The sequence below is a fragment of the Siphateles boraxobius genome, unplaced genomic scaffold, assembly GCF_051911475.1.
Source record: "Siphateles boraxobius isolate OS27281-9 unplaced genomic scaffold, OSU_SipBor_1 9, whole genome shotgun sequence".
Lineage (NCBI taxonomy): Eukaryota > Metazoa > Chordata > Actinopteri > Cypriniformes > Leuciscidae > Siphateles > Siphateles boraxobius.
The window spans coordinates 31,118,824-31,140,074 of NW_027509219.1; the positions used below are offsets into that span (position 1 = coordinate 31,118,824).

Below are 21,251 nucleotides of genomic sequence, written 5' to 3' on the forward strand. Positions count from 1 at the left end.
AACTTCTCCAACTTCTCCTTGAGCACAAAGAGTTTGCTATCAGCAGAAAGACTGGTGGGTCACAGTAAAGATGTCTTCCAGTTCAGGGATAGTTTAAGTTTACTCAAAAATTAACTCTCTTTAAACATAAAAGGAGACACTTTGAGAAGGTTTACACTTCTCTTTTCAATGCACAATTAAAGTGAAGCCCCAAAAAGTTAAAAACTATATTTCACGTTTTTTTAATTCATATTTAATTACTTTGAGACATATTAGTTGAAATGTTTGCCCTCAAAGAGTTGCAAAAATCATTGTTGGCATTCATGAATATTTAAATATACTGCACTCCAGGCTCAAAGTCAATTAAAATAAAAAGCCATGAGTGAATATGAAGAAGTGTGAATGGCATTCCAAAGCTACACCTGAGGGGAAGATTATTGATGAATGACCAATTGACCACTTTTTGAATTTCAGTCTGTTCCTCTCACATAGTTATCATCTGACTCTAGAAATCACTGAATATAAAGCAAAAGTCCTAAGTCCTATTTTTATGATGCTGTTTTGTCATTTTTGGAGTTTAATAATGATCGGTCTTCATTCACTTTCACTGGATAGAGAAAAAACACCCAAGACATCCTGTTAAACTTCTCTCGACTTCCACAGAAGAAAGAACGTCATACAGGTCTGGAATGAAATGATGGCGAGGAAATGAGAACAGAATTTTTCTTTCTGGTTGATCTAACTGGATAACTAATTTTAAGACTGAAAAGCGAAGCTAAACTGCATTTTGAAACAGAGCTGAGAACGAAAACAGCTAAATAATCATAAAAGTGCCTCCTGCCATTTAAAAAAACAAAGTCCAATTTTCATTATTTGATTTTTTTTTAAGTTGAACAATAAAAATTGTGTTCCACGCCGATAACAACACCCACATGAGCCTTTTACGGTTTATTTAATTGAATCTGTAGGACCATTATCATTAAAATCACACTCAATTTATGCAGATTAATTGTCTGCTTTCTCTCTTTTATAAACCTGTTAGTAAACAGCCAACCAGCAGATGTGGAAATTGCAGATTAGTTATCTGGAGATGCACTAACGACCATCTGTGATGGAATAAACTTTAAAAGAAATGCTAAATGAACATTTTAACCAACTATTAATCTTCTGTATTCTTCCTTTTAGTGCCTTTGGCGATGTTTGGACTGAAATACTAGCACAACCTGCAGTATGAACTGTATACTACACTACAGAATGCTATGCTGAACATTTTAAACGGTAACATGCAATATCGTTGTCACATGACCATCTCAGAAATTAATGTTTATTACACATTTTTAACCAATCTCGAGCAAAAATGAACCTTCTGAAATTCATCATACTGGAAAAACAAAGTCAAGTAAAAACTGAACTTACAAAAAAAGACAGTAGCATACCACCAACCCAAACATACATAAAACTAAACAGGTTTGCTGATCATGTAAAAGGAGGACACAGCTACCTGATCTTTGAGCGCATGGATGGCCATCTCATGCTCTTTCTGTTTGCTCTGCAACTGCTCCTTCAGTTCAGTGACGTTCTGAAATCACACACACAAACCATCAGGCAGGAAGATTCAATGCATTTTTAGTATGACAGTGATGGATGCAGCAGTGTGTCTACAGTCCATTATTTCCTCAGTGCCAGAGTCTAATGCTGAAGCACTGATGCAGTCTTTAGCCTACTCCCAAGGGTTTGCAAATGTTTATCATCATACTCCCTTAGCGGCAATATATCGATAGCCCTCTGCGATGTGCAACAATTAAATATTGAAGAATTTGGCAGGGCGGGCCTGAGCGGATCTCACCTGGTTGGCGGTCATTAAATCTGCCTGCAATTTCTGCACACGAAGGTTTATGGATTTGAGATCCTCCTCTTTCCTCTGTTGGATCTCTTCAATTTTAGTCCTGTAGAAACAAACGCATCATATGCTATCAGGGGTTTGATGTGAATAATGTGTTGTAGTGTCTATTTTCAGGTATTACGAAATGAATACCAAAATAAAACAGCAAATTCCATAGGAAAAAAACATTACAGGAGAGAATAAATGACACCATGGGAACAGATGTAGTATAGAACTGGTTTCCATAAGTAAAAATGCCATTCAAAATCCTCACAGCGAAATAAATGTTTAGCATTTTCAAGAAGTTCCCATATCATGCTATTATAAAGGCTCCTAATTTTGTTTCTCCTAACTCTCTGCTCTGATTGGTCAGATTGCTCAGTCTGTTGTGATTGGTCTACCGCTTACAGCGCATGTCGAAAACGAAACATCCATTACCATATCTGAATTTCAGCTCAGTTGGCTTCCTCAGATACAGTTACAAGAACAGTAACGATGGTGTCAGTTTTACTGTATCAATTCAATCACTTCCTTATCATTTGGAAGTCCGTGCAAAGTGGATTTGCAGTGCTGAAAACAGCATCTTGTAGACATGTCGACAACACAAACCAAACTCTACCAGCCCCCAGTTACAACTACAGTGTTTGGGGGTAGGTCAAAGTAGACGTTGTTCACGGGCAGCAAATGAAAATCATAGGCTGGCATTATGCAAATTTGTTACATACATAGGTTCGTACAGGAACTAAGACTAGAATTATTGATGACTTGTTTCAAGCAGTTCAGAATAGTTTCTTTCTTTTGGGAGACAATAACTCTTTTACTCTATCAATAACTGGATCTTTGAAACTTTGCAGACCTTTTACATTCACAGCTATATTACACACTACATGAAAGGTAATATCCAAAAAAAAGCACACAAAACCCCACTTAATTTAAAAGGCACCAAATGGATATACAGGTGCTGGTCAACGAATTAGAATTATTTTAAATAGTGCAATCATGAAATTCTTTGAATGCATTTTTGTGCAGAAAGCAAATCAGGTGTTCACCGCACCTGTCCTACTCGTTAGACTAATCACAGAACTCGTTATCTGGAAAAAAATTTGCTCAGCTGAGCTTTCCAAAAGGCCCATTTAGGCCATTTAACTGTGACACTGTTGTTTTATTGAATTAGAATAATGGTGAAAGCGTTTCATTGAATTGCAATAATTTTTATTATAATTACAATCATCACTTTCTCAGTATTTTGTGGCTGCCCCTTTGGCTTGTATGACTGCCTGAAGTCTCCGCGGCATCGATTTGACCAGCTTGTCGCAAGTTTCCGCACTCACAGCTTCCCAGGCAGTGGCGATGTTCTGCTTCAGTTGGTCCAGCGTAGTAGGCTTTCTGTCGCGAATTTTCCGCTTGACGATGGCCCAAAGGCTTTCAATGACATTGAGGTCAGGCGAGTTGGCCGGCCATGCCAAAACTTCAAGCTGTTTTTTAGTGAACCAATCTTTGGTCGACTTTGCCGCATGAGCCGGTGCAAGATCCTGTTGAAATATGAAGTCTTCTTCGCCGAACTGTTCCTCAACAGTCGGAATCAGGAACGTTTCCAGAACATCTTGATATACGGCAGCATTGACAGTCTTCTTGAGGAAGCAGAGTTTCCCTACACCTCGAGCGGATATGCATCCCCAGACCATAACGCTCTGGGGAAACTTGACGGATCTTTTCACGCACTCGTGGTTGTAGGTTTCGCCACCACGACGCCAGACACGAGGACCTTGGTCACCGAAGGAGATGCAGAAGCGTGATTCGTCACTGAAGACCACTTTCTGCCAGTCTTCAGCAGTCCACTCGCCGTGTTCTTTGGCCCACTTCAGCCGTTTCACCATTTGTTTCTTGTTCAGCATCGGTTTTACTGCTGGAACGCGAGATTTGAAGCCGAGTTCGCGCAGACGACGGTAAGTGGTTGATCTGGAGACGTCAGCGCCGGTCTGCTTGTTCCACAAGTCGGTGAGCTCGGAAGTGGACTTGAACCGGTTGCTGACTGCGATCTTTCTCAGCTGCTTGTTGTCGCGAGCAGAAGTTTTTCGGACGCCGGAACAGTTGGTGCGCTTGCTGCAGTTTTTCTTGAGAGCTTTGCAGACGGAAGACTGGCTGATGCCGAGCTGCTCAGCAATTTTAGTTTGGGTCAAGCCTTGTTGGCGAAGGGCTTGAATTTGAGCCACTATTCCGGTTGAGAGGTCGCACTGCTTACCCATGATTGATTTTACAACTTAGAAATTCTACTCAACCCTGACTTTATACTGCACAGTGAACACTCTTCACAGAAAACAAAAATTTGAGCATTTATTCTAATTCAATGAAACGCTTTCACCATTATTCTAATTCAATAAAACAACAGTGTCACAGTTAAATGGCCTAAATGGGCCTTTTGGAAAGCTCAGCTGAGCAAATTTTTTTCCAGATAACGAGTTCTGTGATTAGTCTAACGAGTAGGACAGGTGCGGTGAACACCTGATTTGCTTTCTGCACAAAAAATGCATTCAAAGAATTTCATGATTGCACTATTTAAAATAATTCTAATTCGTTGACCAGCACCTGTAAATGTGTATGATCTGTGCAGGAAGTAAAGAAAGTACGGATCAGTTTAAAATCAAGCTGGATTATAGCAAATTAGATTTCTCCATTGAAATCAATGGATTTGCAACAGAGTTAGTGTGCACTCCTCAATTAATTCAGAAGTACTACACCACCCACAATCCTGAATCAAATAGTAGTTCAAGTGAGTAGTTCGTTCTCCCATAAGACATACAGAGGCTCATACTCCTGCTTGTTTTTTTGTTAAAAACTATTTTTTACAATAGGGTTCAAGGTTTATAACTCCTCATTGAGAACATAAATGAAAAATACATTTCTAGAACTCAAGGTGCTAAAAAGCAGGCAGTCCCTGTCGCAAAATAACTGCTCTGCTGGCTTGTCTTTCTCACCTGCTGTCATTGTAAAGTGCTTCCTTCTCAACTTGTAGCCGCTGGAAGCTGTAAGGCAAGCATAAAGAGACTTGAATCCTTATTGGCCCTAAAAACCTCCACACAGCAGTGATAAATAACAGGCAGCATCTCCTGCTCAGGGTAAACAGGCCCTGTGTTGACCAGAGGCATGCAGTCTGTGCTGAAACAGCAGTCTACAGCGAGTGCCAGCACAAGTTCACGTTCAGACTCATTACACTGACACAGTGACTGTCGCAAGGCCACAGCTGAGTTAGCACAGCACTAGGGATGGAACGCTAAGGCATGATGTCATCACACGGAGAGTTTTGATTGGTTACTGCACAGAGGAAGAGTGTATCGTGGACTTATCGTGGAGTTAAATGGAGGATTGAAAGTAATTTATCTTGTACTTCAGAAGATAAGGTGTTCAAATGGAACATTGTCCATTAATACTGTCTTAAACTTTCATTCTTCCATATTTCAGCCGGTTTTACATGAAATCAATCTATCACTGCCTTCAATTAATCATCGCAAGTTGCAGTCTGACACAGGTTCAAAGGTGCACTCAGTCATTTTCCCCTCATTAAAAAAACTACCGTAAAGAAATGAATATTTTATATATTTATATAAATTTTATATATTTATATTTTATATATGTATATGAATATTTTTTATATTTTAAAAACTATATATGTAAGAAATACAAAGTGACAGAAAAAAATAGCAAAATAATCTTAATTTTAAAAATAATTAATATGTCTGAATATATTAAATAACATTGGGCCATAAAGAAATGTTTCATTTCCAGTTTTGTATTATGTACATTAAATGTACTTAAAGGGATAGTTAACCCAAAAATTTAAATTCAGTAATTATTAACTCACCCTGGTGTTATTCTAATGCCTTTAGAATAAAAAAGGAGAAATATATATATATATTTTTAATCTTTTTCATTTTTGGATGACCTATCCCTTTAATATGAAAGAGCTGAACACATAGTATGAAAAAATAAAACATAAAAGTAATTAGCACTTACCTCTCTTGTTTTTTCTTCAACTTATCAGACAACTAATTAAAGAAAAACACAATACCATTATCACTTGTCATTTTTTATCATCGAGCACACATGCTATATGAAACAGACTTGTAACACTAACTTTAGCATTTTCTTCTTGTAGTTTTGTGATGCCTGTCTGTTTGGACATCTGAAAATGAAAGGAAATGCATTAAAACAATAAAAGTCTTTTGTATGGGGAATAAAATATGAATAAACATAAAAATAGAAAAATAATCAGTTTGATCTTTGAAAAAGTGAATAATCAAAGTCAGATAAATTTTATGAAAATACAATATTTAATGCATGATAAATGTAATTTCCATGTAATTAAAATGTAATATATAAAACATGATGATAAACCTGAAAAAAAAAAATATATCCAACCTTCCAAAACATTCTATTATCTGCCTCTGAGAAAACATTTGAAACATTTAAACCTCCAAAAAGGACGTTTCATCATAGATGTGGAAGTATTCTCTGGTGCAAGGTGAGAATGAATGTCTCAAAAATTAGCACCCACGGTGAGGGTAAAAATATACACTCATCAGCTAAATGAATCGTAGCATTCAGTCCTTTTGTCTTTTTTCTGCCGTCCTGGGTATTTAGAGGGTAAAACTAATGTTGTTACCTCTAGTGTCTGGAGTTGTTCCCTCAGTAAGCATTTCTCCTCCATTTCCGTTTGAAGCTTTAATGCCACCTCTGAAACCCAGCGTTAAAATATCTTGAGTTTGAGAAGTGTTCAACTGATGCTCAGTCAAAGTCATACCATTGTGCTGCTATTTGAAGATCCATAACAAAACCTCCTTTGGTTCTACTCCGATAACTCTTAAGTGAGTTTGATAAAGTCACAACTTTAAAAGGAAGTTGTCAGAAAGATGTACTCACCGCTCAGTTCATTATCTCGCTGTTCCGGTTTGACGCGTTGCACTTCGGCCTACAGAACAGGAGACAAAAAAAAAAACACTGTGAAAATGAACTCTTGTTCACAAAGGATTTTTACAGCAGGTTCTACATAGTGGCAAGATATATAAAACCCCGGTAAATGCAGAAATCACTTAATGTTGAAAGGAAAGCACTTTATGAAAGCTGATTTTCGACACCAAACCAAACCTAAACCACAATGCAAATGAAAATAAACCCAATTACTTGTTTAATAAATGTTCCCAGACTTATTGTAAATGATCCAAGTTATTCTAATGAAAAGAAATATAGAACACATTGGATTTTATTGTGCTGGTTTTCCATTGTTTTACTTTGTAAACAAACATGCGCTTCATGGATGTCATTGACCGTAGTGCTTGTGTCTAGCATCTTTTGCACATTTATGCTGCGTTTTTAGAATGAAGCGTCAAGTCAATAGTTAAACTCTTAAAAACACATCCCATAACCATTTTTTTTTATTCACTGCCCTGCTCTCACATTTTTTTAATGCAAATATATGTTTTGTGTGAACAGACCCTTATAAATCTTTACTAATGATTTAAAGCAAGGACATGCAGGCTGGGAAAATATATTAACCAAAAACATCATAACCTACTTTTCGTCCATTAATCAAATCATGAAGGGTAAAATAAAGTCCCATTCTACATTATCTTCCGCTGGATATTCTGCACCACATTAAGTTAAAATCAGTTGGGAATGTTTCAAAAAAGTTACAAAACTATTTAAAGTATAACCGTTTAGCAGCAGCCCTCATTTGATCAAATTTGGTAATGCTAATCAATGGGGTGTGGTTGTCAAACACTAGACTCAGTTCTCTATCCTTCCATTCCCTTTTACCCTTTTATCTTTACAGGGCTGATCTCACAGAAAAAGCTGATGGTGGTGTCTCTGCTGTGTCTGGCCACAGTTCACGAAGCATCTGTAGCCCCTGCATTAAACATGACCTCAGTGAACTCCAACAAACTCCTCCAGACGAAAAGTGCAGCACTGCGTAGCTGAATAATTGATTCGCTCTGAAACTGTCAGGATACCCTGACTGCAACTTGTTTACCTAAATTCAAACTTGTATTTTAGAAAGTTGCTTAAGTATATCCAACAGTTCAAACCTTGAAAAATGTCACAAACACAACGAGACGCATGCCAATCACTCGCTTGCAAAGTAGTGGGCTTCACTGATAGTCATCTGAGAGTTCTGGTTTTGCTGCACTGTGACATGGACATTGTGCAATTATTATCCCATCAGAAGCTGTGGACATTTCATTTTTATTGGTTCTCTCATTCAAAACCTCCACTGTATGGACCAGCATCCCAACCCTGATGAGATAGAAACCTATTATCTGTTACCTGATCAATCTGATCACTTCGTGGAGCAGAAGGTTCATCACTGTGACCGCTGGCATCTGATTGGACACCATTAGTGCCGGCCGTTCCATCGATGAGCGCTGCTTTTCCATCAGTAACATCTGCACGCTCTAGAAGAGCTGCATAAACACACATCAATCCCGAATCATCATTCTTATCCTAAAGTGTTTGTGAGAGTATGCATGAGCTCCTCTCACCTGTCAATTTCTTCTGCAGGGCAGAGTTTTCAGCCTGAAGCCGCAGGAGCTCAGCATCTACTGGAACGGAGGTGGGGCTCGAGACGGGTCTTTCCAAACCTTGACCCTCCCTTAATCCTCGATTCTCCGACTCTAACTGCTCAATCTGGGAACATAACTACACCAACACACGGCAACAGATCAGAAAACAGACAAATAAAAACTCATATGATTCTGGTGTGACATCAGATAATGGGCACAAAGGTAGAGACTCTGTGTTGTGTTCAACGCAAGTAGCATCATCCATGACATGCAACTTGTGTTAAAGCGCTTACACTACTATTTAAAAGTTTAGGAGTAGTAAGATTTTTTTTTTTTTTTTTAAATAAATTACTGCTTTTATTCAGCAAGAATACATTGAACTAACAGTAAAATGACATTAAAGTGAGAGTAAAGACATTTACAATGTTACAAAATATTCATGTTTTAAAAAAGAATCATGAAAATATTGTATCACGGTTTTCACAAAAATATTTAACTGTTTTCAACATCAATAATAAAAAGAAATGTTACATGAGCAACAAATTAGCACATTAGAATGATTTCTTACGGATCATGTGACACTGAAGACTGAAGTAATGATGAGGAAAATTCTGCTTTGATCACAGGAATAAATTACATTTTAAAATATATGTAAATAGAAAACATAATAATAAACAATAATAATATTTCACAATATTACTATATTTTTTTATTAAGCATAACAAACTTCTTCCCCAAACGTTTGAAAGGTAGTGTATATTGAGTCTTTCGTGAATAAAAGGGAGCTAGTTGTGCTGTAAAGCTGTCTAAATTGTCCTATAGCCATGTGACTACTGTGTGAGGTGAACGAACTTCTGGTTATCCACCTTAGTTTCAACGTAAGAGCGGGAGCGAGCATTTGTAAATGGAATGTGCAAGGCTTCCAGATCCCCTTCCAGTTATGTTTAGCTGTACAGAACAGCTTGTTGTGCTGCTTGATATTGCAAACAGGTATTTCTTACCATATTATTTTAATGTATTGTCATAATTAATACACTGGTTTGTAGCATAAATAGTTATACTGTTTACTGTACTTTGTCATTCTTCTAGTTATTTACCTATAGCGGCTAATGAATCAGAAATCTCACACATTCACAGAAAATCGCTTACTTCATTGTTGCAAAATAAAGTGGATATATTACTGTATTCCATTATTAATTGCTATACGTTGTGTGTGAGCAATACGTTTCTGGTATACTTGTGCATAAGTTGTCTGGGTTCACATGCTCAAGTTCATGACAGGGGTCAATAATGTGTGTGTGCTCAGCACCTTGGACAGCTCTTGCATGAGGGTGCTGTTCTGCAGCCTGAAGTCATCTTCCTGACTGTGTAACTTGCCCTGAAGCATTTCATTCTCACTGAGTAAGGCATCTACCTCCTGAAAAAGAGAGAATATTACAGTATGGTTACCAGACAGGGATTTTTCACATACTACTCTCTCTGGATATCATATCATTGCATTTGTATTCATAGCAATTATTGTCAAAAATCAAAAAATTATTTTCAGAGGAAATCTCACCTGTGCTTTCTTGCTCTTGTTCAAAGCCTAAGGGGGAAAATGAAGAAGAAAACATTATCTAAACTAAACTGTTAACTAAAAAAGAATTTCCTTAGTGAATGGACAACTTCTTTCAATTTGACAACGTACACAAGATGAAGAAACAATGACTGCACTTTTTAGACTCATGAGTGTTGGCATTGCTAAGTCATGGCCACAATGTACTGTGCTACATTTTGATCACTGCATTAAACACTTCATGCAAACATGATGACCAGTGCCTTGTGTGATAAATTGACATTTATCACATGGCAATGACCTGCTGAAAAATCAAGGTAAACACTACCTTCTGCGCTTTGATATAATCTTTCTCTAAGTTCGAGGTCTTCTGACGGACACTGTTGAGCTCTGTAATACAGAATATGAGGTTAACATACAAAATTATACACATATACTTGCATTTATCACTTTTGACAGACAGCTGCACAAGCATAAACTGCTAAGGCATTTTGTTAGTAGTAATTAACAGGACTATATAATATTTAGTCAACATAATGCCCTGCATTTTTGAAATTCACGTTTTCTTAGAGAACACTGATGTGTTCACTGATGAACAGGTCATACAATCTCTAAACTAATATGAGTTGATATAACATTTACTGATTCAATAAGTAGTGATGGCAATTTCAAAACACTGCTTCGTGAAGCTTTGAAACCTTTACGTTAATCTTTTGTTCTGAATCAATGGTTCAGAGTGTGTATCAAACTGCCAGAGTCGCGTGATTTCAGTAAACAAGGCTTCATTACGTCATGACTGTTTTGAAACGTTTCGAAACACTTTTAAATTAAAATGGTTCACCGCTGGGTGAGGGATTAGAAACACTTAGAATATCATGAGGAGTCACTGAGAACCAATGAACAAGTGTCTGTGGGTTTTACCTGATCTCTGATCAGTTGTATACCTTTGTAGACGTTTAAATTAGACATTAGTATAAATAAAATGAATCAATAGTTAATTGTCTCTTATTGGCCTGTTAGCTGAGCCATTCATGGAACAAACAAAACAAACCCTGACAATTGATAAAAGAACATACACACTTGATAATCTTATTAGATAATTGCATTTGAATGATATTACTTTCAAAAAAAATTGCAAGATTTGTAAAAGGTGTTTTGCATGTTTGGCCTGGGTTTTTGATGCATTTACACTGTTCTGACCACTAGGGGTTACCGTGGAGATGGGTGTTGACACAATATGGCACATTAGCTTTAACTGTTTCAGTGTTCAATGAAGCCTCGATATGCCCACCACTACCAATAAGCAGTTTTCAAAACAGTAAATCTGAAAAGTCATACATTTTAGTTTCCATACATTTTGCAGTTGTTGTTTTCAAATGTTCTTGGATTTCATAACTGTCAAAAGTTTATTCCATAATTTTCATTGAGTATATGTATCCTGGAACAACACATAAAATAGATTAAAGCAGGGATTCCCAAACGCTTTTGCCTGTAAAAACCCTTTGGCCTAAAATATTTACTGAATATAAGCTTGTATCAATAATTTAACGGCACATTTCCATTTCATGATTCTCTATTCTAATCCATGGTATATATGGATAAAAATGTATATATCTTTTTTTTAGTAAGTGTTTTTATTTTTTATTGATTTTAATTTGACATTTTTATTATAGAATTAATTACTAGCTTTTTTACCAACTCAACAAACCTGCACATTTTGGGAAATCCTAGTCTAAAGGACTGAGATATTCTTTAAATATTTACCTCATATATTAGTTGACATTTTCGCACCAAGTTTAATAATTAGTTCATTCGTATATTGTAACTTAGTGCCATCTATGCTTAAACAGGTGCAACCGGCCTCAAACTTGGTTGACAGAATTAGTATGCTTATCTTTATATATTTCTACCTCCTTCAACATGTTCGATAATTAAATAATTTTGTTCATTTGATTGTGCTTCCAGCTGTCAAAAACATATCTGTTTCATCCTCAGATATGTTTTGACATTTAAATCCTTAAAATACAGCGCTACAAATAACCGCAGAAAATGTTTAAAAGTTCAGTGGAATAGGTGCAATAAGACACCTGATTTTAATAACAGACTGCAATCTACTGTTTTTATGACGCAAACAGGTCAGCTGATCTGTCTTGAATAAGCAAAGGTGTAGGTTTACATTCTCTACTCACCAGCTGTATTTTTTCGCAGCTCATCAGATAGTTGGTAGTTCTGTGTTCTCAGCTCCAAGAGCTGAGCCTGACCAAACACGCATTAAAAGAGTTTAACAGAGCAAAAGATTGTTTACTGAGGTTAACAAGGCATTTAATTCATGTACATATTATTGATTATTGTAAAACAGAAACTATGACAACACATCATCATAAAAGCATAATTCAAATCTCAGCGTCTTCTTATGCAATGAATCATGTTAATACAGTTTTTTACAAAGTGTATTTACATAATGGAAACATTAAATTAAAGAGTCTGGTTGCTATAAAACTGAATATTAGATGCTTCTGGAATTGTAAACAAAAGAATGTTAGCGCAAAACAGCAGGGATATGCATATGGTATTTAGCTGCTAGTCTCTTAACATTCACTCGAAACACGTCTCCAAAACTAAATATATAATTTTCAAACCCGTTAGTTCTGTAGAAATGCAATATAAACCACTGTTTGACGTGCTAACGGTCATTAATTACAGGTTAGCATGCTAACAAGCTAAACACATTTGTATTGTGTGTCACAAACTTGTCGTATATATACTACATTCCATGTCATTTCACAAACAGCCTTTTCATTAGCCAAACTATTAAATGGATTAATGAAAAATATCTTAATTGTCAATTAAAACTATTTTCGGCCTGATAACATATAGCTTGGCAGGTTAACGGCTAAGTTACAGCTAACAGAGCCCCAATCCGCTCAGATGAATGTCAACTTCAGCCATAAAGTACACCCGTTTAAACATATTACCACCGAAAATCAAATTTGAACACATTGAAGATCTCGTATGTGGATTAAATATTGTGGTAGATGTCAAATCCAAGCGCAAATAAAGAGATTTGTACCTGCATACGGTGGAACTCCTCCTCTGACAGTGCTTGCGCCATCTTCACTACAGCAAAACACTGTTGGGCAGAATAAAACTCTCTATATCTGCTATTAACTTGTTTTCTGACAGCTTTGTATTACCGAAATAAGTGTCATTCTGTTAAGTTGAAGGTTAAAGCTGTAGCTTTCTGATGTCGCCCATTTAAACGCATTGGCTTGCTGAGAGAAAAACGCCACCATGAGTAATGACTGCGCCTGTCCTGAAGATGGCGCCCTCAGACAATGTATTCACTGCTGTAGTTCTGGGGACGGGTGACAGACCAAAGACAGTGACCAACACATAGTGAGCAGACTACCTCGACGGTACCCTATTGTGCTCATTTGTCACAAATAAATTATTAATAGATATTGACAGATCAAGCACTCTGATGAATGAATTGATACTACAGAAATGATTGTATGCTCTTTTTGTCACCACAGTCAAAGAGACAATCAAGTGTCGACAAAATAACCAGGTTAACATATATTGGTTGTGACCATAGGTTGTGACAGAGAATGAAGAAGAAAAGCAAAAATGTTTCTGTCAAATGAGAAATGACAGCTGTTGCAGGAACACATATAAGAAACCTGATACTCTGATAAGGTTTGTAAGTCAATAAACTTTACTGTATCTGTAGAAAAAGCATGAGCAACAGCTGAGTGTCACATGCGCAGTTAACAACTTTTACAAGCAGTAAATACTTCTCCGATATGATTTAAAGTGGCATGGATGAAAATCCATCCTGTTTTTGAATATATTCAACATTTTATTAATTGTTATTTAAGTGGGCCAGTTTTGCACCTGTAGCCGCTTAGCAAAACAATGTAATAGGCTACAGTATAGTAAAATATTGATATATTTAAGAAAACTTTTTTTTTGTTTAATGTAATTTAGTCCTGTGATGGCAAAGCTGAATTTTCAGCATCATTACTCCAGTCTTCAGTGTCAAAGGATCAAGAAACATTTCTTCTTATTACAGTAGCCTACATTCAGGAGGATCTAGACATGCCACATACTGTATAAGCATAAAAGTCATGATTCAACAGAGGCGCATATATATGTGTATATACTTTATTAATATACTTAAACAGTCTGTCATTGCAAACTATGTTACCAGCAGAACAATGACTCAAAAGTTGAACTGAAAAATTAACATGAATTTCAAAACTTCATTAAGGAAACAAGCCACATACGAACCCACAAACAAGGAAGACATGTATTCAATGTAGCCACTTCTCCCATTTAAACTAACACACTGAATTTACCATGAAACATGGAACTAAAACAGCAACTAGTTTGTTGGTCAGTAGGTTACACAAGGCTAGCAGGGCCGTCCCTCAGTCCGATAGCGTTTGGTTTGGGGTCCCCCTCAGTCCTTTGAGATCTGGTTCTGGGGTCAGGGTCAGGGTCGGGGGTGTGGTGGGGGTGCACCACCCTAAGGACGGCCCTTGCTACAAGAGAGACAGAAGGCCAGTGTCTGATGCATTCTGTCTATCTGATCTCCCACTGTCTGTAGAACTCCTGCCTGGCTGCGGGGTAGTGGAGTATTTGGGGAGATTACAGATAAAGAGACGGTCCTCTTCCTTTTTGATCCATCGCAGCAGCTTAGTGACTTCACTGATAGCTGATTTCTTAGTGATAAGAGGAGTAAAGCAGGCGTACATCTCAAATTTGCTAGTGACCTACAGTATAAGAGGGCAAGTTTAGGATATACAAACTAAATATTAACTACCATTCAAAAGGTTGGGGTTGGATTTTTTTATGTTTTTGAAATCAGTCACTTATGCTCACCTAGGCTGCATTTATTCGATCAAAAATACAGTAAACAAATTAATATTGTGAAATATTGTTACAATTTAAAATAGGCCTAATTGATTTCTATTTGAATATATTTTAAAATGTAATTTATTACTGGGATAAAAGCTTAATTTTCAGCATCATTACTGCAGTGTTCATTCTCACATGATCCTTCAGAAATCAGTCTAATTTGCTTATTTGCTGCTAAAAAAAAAAAAAAATATATATATATATATATATATATATATATACACACACACACACACACACGTGACACGCACAATAAGAAAACCTAAATAGGTCAGTTTTGTTTTCTTGCTGAATGTTTAAAACCCAGAACATTCTTTCAAGTATCCTGAACTAAAGTTATCTTGATTCTTCTAAAAACAGATTTTCACATACCCACGCCAGCAGAGTTTCGTTTTCTGCAGAATGGTAGATGAGTTTAAGTGGCCGTGACATACTGTGGATACAATTGTGCATGTTGCGATACAGATCCAACAAACGTATCTTCTCATCCTGGGTTCTGTATGCCACATCCATCTCTGGGCTGAGTAAAGCGATATTATAAGAAAAGAAAAAAAAGAGAAAAAAAGGCATCATCAAGAGCCATTTACCATGATAATAGTGCATCATCAATTACAACAGACATTATTCACTAAGACATGTGACCTGATCACACCACCTACATTATTACAGTGGCAGAGATGTGTCTTGTGAAAACATAGGCTGTCAATGCAAACCAGATGAAAAAAACAGAACTCAGTTTCAGTCAATTCGATATAGACACTGTTTAAACAGTCATGAACTGTTTCCACACATCATGTGGTCTTTGATGCTTCAGTCTTATCATTCAGTAGACCATATTTGCTTGCATTTTTACTTAAAAGGCACCTCTCAACTGTGTCCGCACAGGGTTTAAAACATTTCAGCCATGTGATTAGCCAAATCAAGTGATTACTGTTGTAGAATTCATGGCAAAGTGGTCTAATCTTTTTCAGAGTGTGGAAATCCTGGATTATAGGCCATCGTTTATCGGGATATGAGACCCATCTGGTGTTTCTGCTGGCAAAAGAACCACTGAATCCGATAAATGAGTCAAATCTAATGATTTGTTCGTTTACTTCATAAATGCTTTTTAGTGAAATGCTTTAGGTGAAAACTGCATTCACAACCCATTTTATGTCTGTAATAAACAAGCCATGAGTCGCACAACTTGATTGGATGATAAAAAGTGGGTGTTTTCAGAGTCAGATCTTTCTACTCCCTGCTTTTGAGAAGACTTTTTGCCCAAGAATCTACTCTTATTTGTCATTATTGTTGTAGCATTTAATTAATTAATGTTAACTATTCCAATACTTAGGAATTACTTAGAAATACTTAGAATAAATTATAATTAAATTACTTTTACAATGCCTAAATAGCTATTTCTGTCACGAACTGCTCCGAGACAAGAAGGTTGAGGATCCACATGCAGTATTTATTGAACAGGGTAATCCAAAGACACAATCCAAAGTTACAGGCAGGGTCAAACACAGGCAGGCAGTCCATACAAACAAACACAACAAGGCAGGGAACATGGGCAAAAGAGTAATCCAAGGAACAGGCAAGAAATCCAAAACCAATAGACATGAAACCAGGGAGAATGCTTGGAAGAAAGAAAAGTAATTTCAGAGGAAGATCAAGTTGTCACATTTTCGTGAAAGTCAATGAAGGCAAAACATTTTTTAATTTCGAATAAAATGCACTGCAGGGTGAAGTGCGCACAAGACCAGGAACATGTGTTAAGGAGGACCTATTATGCTTTATATTTTCAACTTTCTTAAGTGTGTAATGTTGCTGTTTCAGCATGAAAAAGGTCTGCAAAGGTCTTACAAAGTCACTCCAAAGGAAGTTATTCTCTATATCACAATAGCACTGTTTCCATCCATCCATCCATCCATCTTCTTCCGCTTATCCGGGGCCGGGTCGCGGGGGCAGCAGTCTAAGCAGAGATGCCCAGACTTCCCTCTCCCCAGACACTTCCTCCAGCTCTTCCGGGGGGACACCGTGGCGTTCCTAGGCGTCCCTCCAGCGTATCCTAGGTCGTCCCCGGGGTCTCCTCCCAGTGGGACGTGCCCGGAACACCTTCCCGGGAAGGCGTCCAGGAGGCATCCGGAACAGATGCCTGAGCCACCTCAGCTGACCCCTCTCGATGTGGAGGAGCAGCGTCTCTACACTGAGCTCCTCCCGAGTGACCGGGCTTCTCACCCTATCTCTAAGGGATCGCCCAGCCACCCTGCGGAGAAAGCTCATTTCGGCCGCCTGTATCCGGGATCTTGTCCTTTCGGTCATGACCCAAAGCTCATGACCATAGGTGAGAGAAGGAACGTAGATTGACCGGTAAATCGAGTGCTTCGCCTTGCGGCTCAGCTCCTTCTTTACCACGACAGACCAGTCGTCGACCGCATTACTGCAGAAGCTGCACCAATCCGTCTGTCAATCTCCCGTTCCATCCTTCCCTCACTCTTGAATATAACCCCAAGATACTTAAACTCCTCCACCTGAGGCAGGAACTCTCCACCAACCTGAAGCGAGCAAGCCACCCTTTTCCGACTGAGGACCATGGCCTCGGATTTGGAGGTGCTGATTCTCATCCCAGCCTCTTCACACTCGGCTGCAAACCGTCCCAGTGCAAGCTGAAGGTCCTGGTCTTAAGGGGCCAACACGACAACATCATCCATAAAGAGCAGAGATGAAATTGCGTGGTCCCCAAACCTGACACCCTCCGGCCCCTGGCTGCGCCTAGAAATTCTGTCCATAAAAGTTATGAACAGAACCGGCGACAAAGGGCAGCCCTGCCGGAGTCCAACATGCACCGGGAAGAAGTCTGACTTACTGCCGGCAATGCGAACCAAGCTCCTGCTTCGGTCATACAGGGACCGGACAGCCCTTGGCAAAGGACCCCGGACCCCATACTCCCGGAGCACCCTCCACAGGCCGCCGCGAGGGACACAGTCGAATGCCTTCTCCAAATCCACAAAGCACATGTGGATTGGTTGGGCAAACTCCCATGAACCCTCCAGCACCCTGTAGAGGGTATAGAGCTGGTCCAGTGTTCCACGGCCTGGACGAAAACCGCACTGTTCCTCCTGAATCCGAGGTTCCACTATCGGCTGTATTCTCCTCTCCAGTACCCTGGCATAGACTTTCCCAGGGAGGCTGAGAAGTGTGATCCCCCTGTAGTTGGAACACACCCTCCGGTCCCCCTCCTTAAAAAGAGGGATCACCACCCCGGTCTGCCATTCCAGGCGTGTCAGCCAAGACAGCCCCACAACATGTTTCTAAATTCCCTAAAATGCCACCATTGTAGTCTTGAGTTTTCTTCCAGGAACGAACACATCACAATATTCCTCATTCAAATAATTCCCACACAAGGCATAAGTAAATAAAGGAGGCGAGGCCTGGATGAGTTGCGTTAGTGTTGTCACCATGTCCAAGAGACGCTGTTTTAACACCCTGAATCTAGCACAATTATGGTAAGGGGGCATGACATTTCTGAAACAGGCTTGAAACAAAGGATTTGACTAATCACAACACACTGATCCAGCTGACCAATCAGAGCACATTGCACTTTTCAGAAGGAGGGGCTTAACAGAGACAGGAACTAAACAGAGCGTTACTAACAGACCGGGAAGAGAGATCTTTTCTTTTTTTTAAGATTTAAGCATGAAAACCTGTTCAGTAGACCCCAAAAACAAAATCTATACTCTATAAAAGGGCATAACATTTTTAAAAAGTTAATAGGGTCTATTTTAATTTCATCTGTACATTAAAATGAAGCACTACAAGCTACTCACCCTGTGAACTGTGGAAGCTGGCGATGGTGGTCTTGCACATCTGAGGGCTTGTACAGGAAGTGCCTGAGATTAGCTACACCAATATCATCAAAACAGCTCATCTGAGTGTTTGACAAACACTGCAAGGCATTCTGGGATGCAAAATCTTCTTCAATTTTCCTTTTGCACTCTGCCATGGCATAAAAAGCTTCTTTATCTGTAGACAGAAGAACAAGGCATACAGTACATTTGGGAGGGTCTAGATATGCCACATAAGCATAAAAGTAGCAGTCATGATTGAACAGAGGCAGGCAGATGGGCGTCCATATCTCTCCAGCCTGAAAAGCAGAGGCTCTGATGAGGTTGAAGAGGAGATGAAGGTCATTGGGTTTTAGCCTAGCATCCTCCAGGACCGTCTTCTCCTGAACGATGGAGACAAGTCTGTTATTGGCAATGAGAAAGGAAAAGACCAGATTCGGGGTGATGGCTTTCTGTAGGATTTGACTGAGAACATCTCTGGAAGAGGATGGCAGAGGCAGGCACTGGACCGCCGAGAGCATGAAGCCGGGATCAGAATCCATGACATCGAGAAGGCTGTCCACAATCTTCTCTGAGCCAAACAGCAGACACCGTAGGTCATAGTTCTTCCGGCGCTCAAAGATATGATTTATGCTGGCCTGCGTGAGCAGGCTGACTATCTGATGATAAACATGGAGGAGCTCACCGCGGAGCTGATGCTCAGACTGGCGAGTGGCAGAAACAGATACAAACACCAGCGGCCCCTTCTGCAAAAATACCACTGTGCGATTATCTGAGAGAAACAGAGGGAAAGATAATAGTAATATTAGCTGTTGTGTGTTGTCATAAATCTTAAATGATTTTATACATATAGAACCTACATGCACAATTTAAAGATCCCATGTAACAGCATGTTCAATTTTTTGTTGGGTGATATAGGTTTTTGGAAGTTTTGACAGGACATATTGAAAGGCTCATCATCCGCCCTTTCATTGTTTGTTATGAACATAATTTCCCTCATAAGATAACATCTATGTGCTTGTAAGTGTTAAGTGTTAAGTGTTACATTGGTTGTTCTGTTTCTAGATTTCCTGTTAAGTTACTGCTTGCAAATGCAAATTGACCCAGCTCTTTTATTTTTTGTTTGCAACCAAATGCTGAGAATAAGAATATATCTTGGGTTGATAAGATTTTTTTTCAACACTCTTATGTTCACAATGGCTACAATTATTTGATAAAAAATTCAGTAATATTGTGAAATATTATTTCAATTTAGAACAACTATTTTCTATTTTATTATATTGTAAAATGTAGTTTATTCCTGTGATACAAAGCTGAATTTTCGGCAGTACGTGATAGTAGTACGTTGTGTCAACTTGTTTATACACTAACATATTGATGGTGACCTCTAAACTTTGTTTTAAGGGGGCTTTAATTTAAATTTAAATATATATATATATAAACTTTAACATTCAACATATATTCAAACAATCAGACGCCATTCTTTATTACTTTACCATTCCAAAGAAATTTTGATTTGTTGCTAAACTTAATGTGATGCAAAGAACCACTTTTTTTTTCAAAGACAACGGTAAGACTTAAAACCTAAATGAAGAATGGTGGATCTCACCTGAAAAAATAGATTGAATAGTGTTGCTTCCAGCCTGGACGAAGGAGACCAGCGCCATCATAACGCCCATGGTGGAGGACAGGGCCTCCTCGTTGCCATAGCGCGAGTAGATAGGTTTACCTGCCTCGCTCAGCACAAACACATGCTTCCTGTGTTGCCTCCAACTCTCTGACATTATATCTTCATTTTGATAAGATGGACCTGGGACATCCACAACACAACCTCCAGAGGGGTCCTTTTTCTGCCCGTTGAGGTTCGCCTGGGCCAAGCAAGATGGAAACTCACCAGAATCCTCTATTAGGGTCTCCTCAGGTTGAAACTCCCAGCTTCCTCTATTCTCGCTCCTGTGCATGTCGTCTATTTCTCATTTCCCTCAAAGTGAAAATCTTCAGTGTTTGGACTTGGTGTTCTTTTAAGGGTATAAACACTTGTTCTATTGATGTCACACAATGGATCTCTGTGGCTCTCCATTACTCATTCTGGAATCCCAGAGGTATCACATGATGCCTGGGGATCAGAGAACGGTTAAAACTGTGTAATAGGATGAACATGATGCTTCGTTTCTTGCTGAAAGAACTGGTCTGTGCCAATGCTGACTTAGATTATATTAAAGTGGGACATAAAACTGATTGAATGCTAAAGCACTGTCAAAATGGCGTGGAAATGTTGCATCCAGGTATACAATTAGGAGTATTTTGACAATGTTTTGGACGAGTTGATGAAACCATCACACCTAGGCTACCTATTGATTTAGGATTTAGACCTCGAAAACAAGTAAGAAAAGGAAAAAAATTATGATATGATATATAAATGTAAAATATGATAAACATTTATCAAAAAAATTAATAAAAAATACAGTCCATACAAATTAAAAGTTGAATGCTACCACATAGCATCACAATTACATCAAAACTAAAAAAAAAAA

General features: G+C 38.4%; 2 protein-coding genes across 5 annotated transcripts in view; both read right to left on the reverse strand.

The window, feature by feature from the left end:
- gripap1 (GRIP1 associated protein 1) overlaps nt 1–13,394 on the reverse strand; it is a 51,158-nt gene extending 37,764 nt beyond the window's left edge. For 2 of the 4 annotated variants that reach the window (XM_077223113.1, XM_077223112.1), the window contains exons 1-14: nt 13,041–13,392; nt 12,160–12,226; nt 10,299–10,360; nt 9,974–10,000; nt 9,725–9,832; nt 8,395–8,551; nt 8,180–8,316; nt 6,779–6,827; nt 6,522–6,592; nt 5,994–6,041; nt 5,873–5,904; nt 4,837–4,884; nt 1,826–1,925; nt 1,481–1,558 (exon numbers count right to left, since the gene is read on the reverse strand). In XM_077223113.1, coding sequence (XP_077079228.1) covers nt 1,481–1,558; nt 1,826–1,925; nt 4,837–4,884; nt 5,873–5,904; nt 5,994–6,041; nt 6,522–6,592; nt 6,779–6,827; nt 8,180–8,316; nt 8,395–8,551; nt 9,725–9,832; nt 9,974–10,000; nt 10,299–10,360; nt 12,160–12,226; nt 13,041–13,082 — 1,026 coding nt within the window. In that variant the 5' untranslated portion in view covers nt 13,083–13,392. Of the gene's footprint in view, nt 1–1,480; nt 1,559–1,825; nt 1,926–4,836; nt 4,885–5,872; nt 5,905–5,993; nt 6,042–6,521; nt 6,593–6,778; nt 6,828–8,179; nt 8,317–8,394; nt 8,552–9,724; nt 9,833–9,973; nt 10,001–10,298; nt 10,361–12,159; nt 12,227–13,040 lie in introns of all 4 variants that reach the window. The other 2 variants (XM_077223111.1, XM_077223114.1) reach the window with 2 other exon arrangements.
- Nucleotides 13,395–14,118: 724 nt separating this feature from the next.
- On the reverse strand, nt 14,119–20,777 carry mon1ba (MON1 secretory trafficking family member Ba). The gene is made up of 4 exons (XM_077222953.1): nt 20,327–20,777; nt 18,700–19,489; nt 15,263–15,410; nt 14,119–14,745 (listed from the first exon to the last, which is right to left on the reverse strand). The coding sequence occupies exons 1-4, from the start codon at nt 20,676–20,678 to the stop codon at nt 14,515–14,517; spliced, it is 1,521 nt and encodes a 506-aa protein (XP_077079068.1). The 5' UTR covers nt 20,679–20,777; the 3' UTR covers nt 14,119–14,514.
- Between the last annotated feature and the right edge of the window lie 474 nt (nt 20,778–21,251).